A 10204-nucleotide genomic window follows, 5' to 3' on the forward strand; every position below is an offset into this window, starting at 1 on the left:
AGGAATGCCACTCTTCTTCCAAAAGACATCCCATTCGAGCTTTTTGTCTCTCGTTTGCATGTGCTGCATGATTATTTCCTTTCTTTGGCTGAGCATCACAGGCAGCTGAGTATTGTCACCAAGCTATGTGGAAACCACGCGGAAGGGCTTCTCTGTTGGAGCAAACAACGTTTTCCCCTGTCTTGTCTACTTACTCTCTTCTCTTCTGCCACTTTGTAGCTGTTTCCCTTGACAAGCCGAGTCCGCTGACCGAGGGGCAGTCGCGTCACCGTTCCAGTGCATCAGGCATGAAGTCTACCGTGCCCGTGGTCAAGATGACACCTCTGTCCTTTATCCCTGGGGCAAAAATAACCAAATATCTTGGAATAATCAACATGTTTTTTATACGAGAAACCACTTCTTTGAGGGAGGTGAGCTTGCTCTATTTGTGTTTTTATAAATAGCACTATGGATTTGGGGAGGTCTGGGGACTCAGATAAAGAGGTTCAGAATGAACAGGGAAAATCAGGGCTGTACATTTGACTTGGAAAATAGCCATTTAACCTGTTTCAGCTGCACAGACCCATTATTGTAGGTGCAGTCAAAAATACAGTTTCGTGCAACTCTGTTTTCTTCTCAAGTCCAGCTCTTAGCAACTCTGTGGAAAGCCCTCAGGAAATCCCCTTCCCGTGCTATTTGCACTCACTAACTCCAGCAGTCTGCTTGAACCTGCTTAGCTTCCGAGATCCGACAAGATCGGGCTAGCCTGGCCCGTCGCATCTTTCCATTGTTGCTCACTGGGTGTCCCTACACAGTCCTGGAAAGAGTTTTGAATACTCTGTGTGGTTTTTAAATGCTCGCATTGCCAGTAAATGCTTGAGTGGAAGCCACCCTGAGCCTGCTTTGCGGGGAGGGCGGGGTATAACTGAGACAAATAAATAAATAAATCAGGCTCTGCTTATTTGGAGGCTGAGACAATGTGTAATTCTCCAAATGGTGCTTAGAGGGCTGTCAGCAGGGCTCTTGTTATGTTGTTTTAGGCCTAGGCGGCTTTAAAAGGGATTAGATAGATTCATGGAGGACAGGTCCATCAGTGGCTACTAGCCATGGGGACTAAAGGGAAACTCCAACATTCAGAGGCAGTTGACCTCGAAATACCAGCGCCAGGAGAAGGGAAGGTCTTGGCCTCTGTGCCCTCTTGGTGGACCTCCAGAGGAACGGATTGGAGACAGGATGCTGGACTAGATGGACCCCTGGTCTTGACCCAGCAGGGCTCCTCTTATGCTTGTGAGAGAGGTGAGACAGGTCTTTCGCGACAAGCACTTCTGAGCCGCCACTTCATTAGAATTTACTTTGAAGCTAGAGAAGAATAAATAAGCAATTGATGGCTTTTCTGGAGCATTTTGGCTAAGCCCCTTTTCTGCCTGTATATTTCTGAACAGGAGGGTGGCGTGAGCGGCTTCTTGCACGCTTTCATCGCCGAAGTGTTTGCAATGGTGCGGGCTCACGTGGCAGCTCTGGGGGGGAACGCCGTTGTCTCGTACATCATGAAGCAGTGCGTCTTCATGGAGAACCCCAACAAAAATCAGGTAAGTGGCGCTTGGAAACCCAGGACTTATTTGTACAGTAACAAGCAGGGATGGAGAAGCCAGGCACCATTTGCAGTTCTTTTTGGCATCTGGCCAAATGTCCCCCTATCTAATCTCTCTCCACAGGCAGTGCCACGAGGCAACCTCAGGGGAAGGCCTCGGCCTCTCTGCCCTGTTGTTGGCCCTCCAGAGGAACTGGTTGGCCACTGTGTGAGCCAGGATGCTGGACTAGGTGGACCACTGGTCTGATCCAGCAGGGCTCTTCTTATGAAGGCCTCGGCCTCTCTGCCCTGCTGTTGGCCCTCCAGAGGAACTGGTTGGCCACTGTGTGAGACAGGATGCTGGACTAGAGGGACCACTGGGCTGATCCAGCAGGGCTCTTCTTATGTTCTTATCAAGGAAGACCTCAGCCTCTCTGCCCTGTTGTTGGCCCTCCAGAGGAACTGGTTGGCCACTGTGAGCCAGGATGCTGGACTAGGTGGACCACTGGTCTGATCCAGCAGGGCTCTTCTTATTAGGATGGATTCTTTTATGGATTAAAAACTGATTAAATGGTAGGAAGCGAAAAGTAGGAATCAATGGCCAGTTCTCACAGTGGAGGGAAATAAGCAGTGGGATCCCACAAGGATCGATATTGGGGCCGATATTATTTAATTTGTTGTCGAAGGCTTTCACAGCCGAAGTTCATTAGCTGCTGTAGATTTTCCGGGCTGTGTGGCCGTGGTCTTGGCATCGTAGAACCTGACGTTTCGCCAGCAGCTGTGACTGGCATCCTCAGAGGTATAACACGGAAAGATGGAGCACTCTCTGTGTCAAGGTGAGAGAGTGCTCCATCTTTCTGTGTTATACCTCTGAGGATGCCAGTCACAGCTGCTGGCGAAACGTCAGGTTCTGCGATGTCAAGACCACGGCCACGCAGCCCGGAAAATCTACAGGAACTATTTAATTTATTCAGCAATGATCTGGAACTAGGGGTGAGTAGTGTAGTGGCCAAGTCTGCAGATGGCATCAAGTCATTCAGGATGATGAAAACCAAGGTCGACTGTGAAGAACTGCAAGAGAATCTCCACGAAGTGGGTGAGTGGGAGACAATGGGGCAGATGAAGTTTGATGTTGGGAAGTGTTGAAGTGATGCATGTTGGGACAAAAAGATCACCGCTTCAAGTATAGGCTGATGGGGTCCGAACTTGCTGAGACTGAGAGGGGAAAAGATCTTGGGGTCCTAGTGGATATAACTCAATGAAAATGTCAACCCAGTGTGCTACAGCAGTGAAAAAGGCAAACTCTGTGTTAGGGATTATTAGGAAAGGGATTGAGACTAAAACAGCCGATATTGTAATGCCCCATATAGATCTATGGTGCGGCCTCATTTGGAATACTGCGCGCAGTTCTGGTCACCGGATCTCCAAAAGGGACACTGCAGAGCTGGGAAAAGTACCGGGGAGGGCAACCAAGATGATGAGGGGGGTTGGAGCACCCTCCCTGTGCGGGAAGGCTGAAGAGCCTGGGGCTTTTCGGTTTGGACGAGAGATGGGTAAGGGGTGACATGATAGAAGTTCATAAAATAATTCATGGAGTGGAGAGAGTTGACAAAGAGAACTTTTGCCTCCTCTCCCCAAATACTAGAACTCGAGGGCATCCAGTGAAGCTGATGGGCAGAAGGTTCAGGACAGACAAAAGGAAATACTACTTTGTGCAGAGAGTGATTAAAATGTGGAATTTGCACTAACCTCTGGGTCCCAGTGCCAGGAGGCAACCTGAGGGGAAGACCTCGGCCTCTCTGCCCTGTTGTTGGCCCTCCAGAAGAACTGGCTGGCCACTGTGTGAGATGGGATGCTGGACTCGGTGGACCACGGGTGTTTCCAGCAGGGCTCTTCTTATGTTCTTAGTAACTTTGCTTTTTAAAATAAGCATTGCACATACAACAGCTTAGTACTTCTCTAACACTGTCAATGTACTTGGCAAAAGAGAGAGGTTTTCTTCTACTTAGGAGCTCACAGAAGACCAATAAACACATAGAGGGCATGCATGCAGTAGGCAATCCCATAGCCCATACGTGTCAAACTCAGGTGGGACCAAAAACACAAGTTCCATTTGAACATCACTCCAAGTCCAGACCATCAATTCAACTTGTTAGGGGGAGGGGATTATTTACTTCCTTTATTCCCCACGTTTCTCCCCGGTTGAGACTAAAGCAGCTTGCACTGTCCTTCTCTTCTCCGTATTTTATCCTCACACCAACCCTGTGAGGTAGGTTAGGCTGAGCGAGAGTGTCTGGGCCAAGCCACCATGGCAGAGTGGGGATGCAGACCTGAGTCTCCCAGAACCTGGTTGGACCCCTCTGCACCGCTCTGACTCTGTAGACTCTCTTCCTGCCTTTCTGTTCAGTTATCTGTTAATCACTTCTGGCATGAATAGGATGATGAAAAATACAAGGAGGCATCGACACGTGTGCCTTGCCAGGTCCCAGAAACCTCAACAGCAGGGAGTGGGGAAGTGTTGGGGCTTCCCTGCCAACAGAATGTCGCAGCTCGAGTTTTGGAAAAAGGGTGGCTACATGACAAGGAAATTCCTTTCTTGAATCCCCAGCAAGAAGTGGTTCTCACTTCTGCATATATATTTTTTGCATTAGTTTTTTTTTTTGGGGGGGGGGGACCTTTCGAATGCTGTGGCTTGGATCCACACAAAGTTGTGCAGAATGGAACTTTCCACCCCTAGAAGAAGAAGAGATTGGATTTATACCCCGCCCTTCACTTGGAGTCTCAGAGCGGCTTACAAACTCCTTCCCCTTCCCCTCCCCACAACAGACACCCTGTGAGGTCGGTGGGGCTGAGAGAGCTCTGACAGAAACTGCTCTTTTCAAGGACAGCTCTGACAAAACTATGGCTTGCCCAAGGTCATCCAGCAGCTGCGAGTGGAGGAGTGGGGAATCAAACCCGGTTCTCTCGGATTAGAGTCTGCGCACTTAACCACTGCACCAAACTGGCACCCTACTTCTCCCACTGCAGCCCACTGGTCTCCATGAAATGCTACTGCTCAGGGCCGGGGGGAGGAATCACATGGGGGGGGTTCTGCAGCAGGGGGGCGGAAACCACGCAAGTTGCCAATTGAGTTTGGATCCAAAGCTGCGTACAGTTCTGTGCATCCCAGTGCAATGAGGATGCGTGTAGCCCTTTGGTAGTCTTTGTCAGTTTCCAAAGGGAGCAAAGGGACAATAGTGGAGGGAAAGACTTGCGCATCTTCAGAGCGGGCAAAAAACAGGTGGGATGGGGGGGGGAGTGTTGTAAACAGTCCTCAGGTGTGTAAGCATGGCGGAAGCTGGATGGCACCCTTTTGCTTGCTCTGAGTCAATTCACACAGCCTGAAATCGAGCCAGCCCATGATCAGAAGTCCCCAGGTGACTGCAGCAGCTGTTAGCTGTGACAGCTGCTGCAGTCATGGGTGGATCCCTCGCTCCCAGTCTTTGATAGCTGTGCCAGAGCTGCTGTCAGTGCTGCTGTCAGTGGTCCCCCAACCCCTCTCCTCTACGGTAATGCTTCTTCTGGTAGCGAGTTGGCCTGAGGAAGTTGCCAGGTTGCCTCCTCTTCTTTAGCACAAGGAAAAGCCTGTGCGTAAACCGTGAGACGAAACATATCAATTAAAAAAAAACTGGCTTGTTTTGTAACTGGGTGTGTCCTGTCTTTGTTCTTGCAGGCACAATGCCTAATAAACGTCAGCGGAGACGCCGTCATCTTTGTGCGCGAATCTGAATTAGACGTGCAAGTCCAGCTTCCCGCTGCCAACGGTCAACCCATGAATGCCAGGGGAGATGTTACGACATGAAGAAGCAGGAACGGCTTGATCCCACCTAGAGATCTGTTCAAAGCATCACGGCATTGACTTGTTCCTTCTCAGTCAGTTACGCTCCAAACATGAAGGACAGCTACATTTCAAGACAATCTGTTAACATCGTCCATCAAAATACATCGAGGGAAAGCCAAAGGAACCCTCTGAGGAATCCCCATGCAGCTGGAGGAACATCTGTGTGGTGGCCACGCTTAAAATCATTCTCAAAATCGAGGTCATCGGGCGGCTGCCGGGTGGTCTGTAAGGCCAGGCCAAAATCTTTAAGCACTACCCAGATCCTCAGATCGGGGTGGGGTGGGGGGGAGGGTTTATAATGCAACTGGAATATAACTGAGGACTCTCTCACTCTGCCTTCCGATAAAGGAAGAGATTGGTGAGCTGCTTGGACATACGCACTGCCAAATACGCAACATGCGCAGCGGATAGAACAGTCGGAACTCTGCGGAACGAAAGGCACCGTGAACTGGACAATCCGAGTTGAGCTGCATGTTAAAAATAGGCTTTTCATGTTTGTGGATTATTGACTATTTTTATATTATACATTTTTTTTATTATAAATCGTTGGATATAATGGTAAAATGACCATCTGGTTCAGATGCTGTTCGCGTTAAATGTGGTGTGTTTTTTTTGAGCAACGGCGTTAGGAAAAAAAATATCTGTCCAAAATCAGCAATTTACGATGCTGTGGGATGAAAAATAAACTCAGAACTTCATGTCTCGCAGGGATGAAGATACTAGGAAACTGGAGAAGCAGTGGTATTTTAAAGAGGCCCATCACTCACAAATGACCGCAGAGATGGTACTTGGAAGGACAGGGGTTACCGTGGGAAATGGAAATCACTTTTGACAACTCTGGAGAGATTTGATGGGGAAAACGGAATAAAAGTCTGTGGATGTGAGAAAAGTCGATGTGAGCCTAGAAAGGGGGGAGGGGACATAATGGCAGACTGAGAAGTCTTGAATGTTTCCCTTTCAGCCACTTACCTGGCGGAATGGACAAGCACCCTTTCCCATTTAGACCCCCGCTTCCCTGTTTTGCCTGGTGACTGTCTGCAGTAAAGCCTTTCAAAACTCCTCCGACTGCGCATGCGCACCTCCCCCCCCCATTTGCGCACATGGTCACGTAAGAATGCGGCCAAAATATCTCGACAACATCCGATACCGAACTTGAAGAAAATATGTAAACTTGAATGTAAATACATTACATTGTGCTTGATCTAGGTACAGAGATGATATATTGTCCAGTTCAGAGATTCCATTGTAAATGAGCATGGTGAAAATCACATTCCTATTTGCATAATAAAGAGTCTTTATTTACAAAAAAAAAGAAAATTACCCCTTCCGTTTTGTTTAGTGAGGCAACTGGGGCTGAAGTGCAGGTTGTCGTGACTCTCTTTTGTCTTCCAGCTAGCTCTCAGGGCATTGAGGTTTTGAAAACCTGCAGCGGACTTGGGTTCAAGTCCTGCCTGTTCACATCAGTGCAGCTGTACACTCCAAAATAACTGGTGGTACTATCCCACCCTGGAGCAACAAACATGACGACGTGTTCCCTGTTAGTTCATTGCTGCAAAAATTAGGCTTCTGGCCCATTAAATGTTAACAGTTTTATTGTAGCATTAAACTTTCATGGACTGGAGACCACTTCATTAGATACCTGAAGTAAACTATATATACCATCTTCATAATTCCCTCTAATAAATCTCAGGATCTGCCAGTCAATAGGGCCACACAGATAAGAGTCCTTAAGCATGTAGAAAAATACCAGTTTTACAAAAGATATCGTAAGAAAAATGGGCTGTTGAGGACTGAACGTGTGCAGACACCTTGTGAGGTAGGTGAAGCTGAGAGAGCTCTTTTGAGAACTGCTCGTGAGAGAACAGCTCTGAGAGAACTGTGACTGACCCAAGGTCACCCAGCTGGCTGCATGTGGAAAAGTGGGGAATCAAACCCGGTTCTCCCAGATCAGAGTCTGCGCTCTTAACCACTACACCAAACTGTAGTGTAGAGGAGGAAATTGATTCTTAAAATTTGTAATGTCCAGGGACAAATTGGCCATTAAGGCCGGCAGAAAAAGTGGCGATGGACTGATGGTTTAGGGGCCACCACTGCTGCAAGCCTTTGTGAGGGAGGCGGGAGCTGTTGCAAGCTGGTGGCCCCCATCCCACACACAAGCAGGAGGGAGCAGGCAGCTCTCGCCCTGCAGAATGGAGGTGGACATGCACAAGATGGCTGGAACCTTTGATGAGCTTGTTCCTTCCCACTTCTTTCTGCTGGGGGGGGGGACTATGCCAGCTCCTTCTTCCCCATTCACTGGGGGGGGGCTGGGGGTGGTCGAGGAGCTGTGCCTTTTCCAGGGCCATTTTTACCTCCTCAGCCCCCCAGTAATATCCTAGGGGGTGAGATTGTGGGTGGGATTTCCCAATCATTTCCCACTCTGTGGGCCCCTAAAGGGGCTGCGGTGGCTCAAGCGGTTAAGACACTGAACTGCATACTGGAAGGTCAGTGGTTCAGCAGTTCAGCAGTTTGAGACCCGAGTGCGGCAAGACGGAGTGAGCTCCTGTCTCTGGTCCCGGCTCCTGCCAACCTAGCAGTTTGAAATCAGGAAATTACAAGTAGATGAATAGGTACTGCTTCAATGGGAAGGTCTAGTCATGCAAGCCACATGATCACGGAAACATCTCTGGACAGCGCTGGCTCTTCGGCTTGGAAACAGAGATGAGGACCACATCCCTAGAGTCGGATTCAACTGGCTTTCGAGCAAGGGAATCCTTTACCTTTACCTACCTTTTACCTAAAGTGTGTGTATATCAAGAAGAAGATGTAGTAGAGATTGGATTTATACCCCACCCTTCACTTGATGTCTCAGAGTGGCTTACAATCTCCTTTCCCTTCCCCTCCCCACAAACAGACACCTTGTGAGGTAGGTGGGGTTGAGAGAGCTCTTTCCAGAACTGTCCTTGAGGGAACAGCTCTGACAGAACTATGGCTTGCCCAAGGTCATCCAGCAGTTGCAAGTGGAGGAGTGGGGAATCGAACCCGGTTCTCCCAGATTAGAGTCTGCGCACTTAACCACTACACCAAACTGGCTCAACCAAGTGAGGAAAATGAACAAGCAAATTCCAACGAGCTTATGTCATAACAAATATTGATGGCCGGTACTGGGTGGATTCTGACTTTTCTGGCCAACTTGAGGATTTTGGTGCGTAAGAATGCACCAGATGTTTTTGAAAGATCTCAAAGCAGAAGAAAACGGAATAATGCGCTATCTGATTTATGCTGTCAGTTTTTGCCCCTTCCCTCTCGCATAGCAGACCCATAAAGAGATTTAACAATAATCTAAAAATGGTTCCAGCGAAGAGGCGAGATGAAGAAATCTCAGAGTGGATCCGATCGATAAAACACAGCGTGAGAGAAAGAGCACGCAATTAACAGTCCTCCGAAGTCCCGCTGGAACAGAAGAACCTTCCGCTTCTTCTGGAAAGCGAAGAAAGAATTAGCCCCGTGGAGTTGGTCCCACTGTTTGCCTAATTGATATTTGTATCAAAGGTTCTGCCAGGACACAAAGAAAACAGCCCGACAGCCGAAAGCTACTTTTCCCTCGAGGGCCTGCGGAAATCTACCAGTCCCATTAGTTAATGGGACGTTGTTTGTTTATCATCCATTATACTCCCGAACTTCCTTTTCGTTTTCCCAGCTGGGTTTTAATAGTGGCAGAAAAATGCAGGGAATGGCTCTTTTCGGCCTGACTGCATCCCCAGAGCTGGATGCTAGTGAAATAAAATCGTCTCCCCGGATGGATTTTTGGGTCAGATCCATCAAGGCCCGTTCATTTGGGTTTGATTTGGGCAGCTCCGAGGCTGCTGACTTTCAAGGCAAGTTCTTCTCAGCTTCCTTGGTGTGATATATTAAGAATGTATTTACAAAATGTGTGGTAGCATAGTATAGTGGTTACAGCATCAGCCCCAGATTTAAATCCTTACACTGTCATGAAGCTTCATGGGGGAGCAGTCACACACTCAGTTTAACCTGCCTCTGAAGTGGTTAGCTGTTGTAGATTTTCCGGGTTGTATTGTAGGACCTGATGTTTTGCCAGTAGCTGTGACTGGCATCCTCAGAGGTATAACAGAAAGATGGAGTACTCTCTGTGTCAAGATGAGAAGCAAAATCGTAGGCAGGTAATTATAAATAGGGCATGGTTACCTGTCCTGAAAAACACAAAAGGCTCTACATCTGACAATAACACTACAGATAAGATTAGAATTTCAACAGCCAATCCACATGTAAAAGAAACTCCTCAGGAAACCTCCTCAGGAAACAATCCATATCCAAAAGAACCTCCTTAGGAAACAGCCAATCCATATACAAAAGAACCTCCTCAGGAAAGTTCCTCCATTAGTATGTTCACAGCCTGGGGAACTCCTACAAAATAATGACTCAGCCCTACCTTCCTGAGTAAATATAAATTAAAGTGGCGCTACTTGAGTCGGCGTTACATCCTTCCTCAGTGATGGAATCTGAGAGACCATCGACGTTGACGGCTCTGGCATCGAGGCCCTCCTCCGACATCGAAGCCACCGGCATTGAAGGCGCAATCCTCCGCTTCCACTCGGGTGAAGAAGAGGGCCAAGTCAAGTAAGGAGCATAAGTCCTCAAAAAAGGGCTCCTCTAAGTCCCTAAAGGCGGCAAAGAAGGGGAAGGTAGCGGTGTCTGCACTGGGTGATGCCCCTAAAGTGCCTCCCGCTCCAACAGCAGTATCGGCATTGGAGGCCCATGCCGCTCCGCCGATACCG

At 48.4% G+C, this 10204-nt stretch overlaps 2 protein-coding genes across 2 annotated transcripts in view; both read left to right on the forward strand.

Moving 5' to 3' along the window:
• Window positions 1–6575, forward strand: part of C2CD5 (C2 calcium-dependent domain containing 5) — a 124023-nt gene extending 117448 nt beyond the window's left edge. Inside the window, exons 23-25 of the mRNA XM_015416466.1 lie at window positions 220–410; window positions 1422–1568; window positions 5262–6575. Coding sequence (XP_015271952.1) covers window positions 220–410; window positions 1422–1568; window positions 5262–5390 — 467 coding nt within the window. The 3' untranslated portion in view covers window positions 5391–6575. The remainder of the gene's footprint in view (window positions 1–219; window positions 411–1421; window positions 1569–5261) is intronic.
• A 3346-nt stretch (window positions 6576–9921) lies between these two features.
• Window positions 9922–10204, forward strand: part of ST8SIA1 (ST8 alpha-N-acetyl-neuraminide alpha-2,8-sialyltransferase 1) — a 130937-nt gene continuing 130654 nt past the window's right edge. Inside the window, exon 1 of the mRNA XM_015416467.1 lies at window positions 9922–10046. Within this exon, the coding sequence (XP_015271953.1) occupies window positions 9922–10046 (125 nt within the window). The remainder of the gene's footprint in view (window positions 10047–10204) is intronic.

The sequence above is a fragment of the Gekko japonicus genome, unplaced genomic scaffold (genome assembly GCF_001447785.1).
Source record: "Gekko japonicus isolate JY-2015 unplaced genomic scaffold, Gekko_japonicus_V1.1 scaffold2164, whole genome shotgun sequence".
Lineage (NCBI taxonomy): Eukaryota > Metazoa > Chordata > Lepidosauria > Squamata > Gekkonidae > Gekko > Gekko japonicus.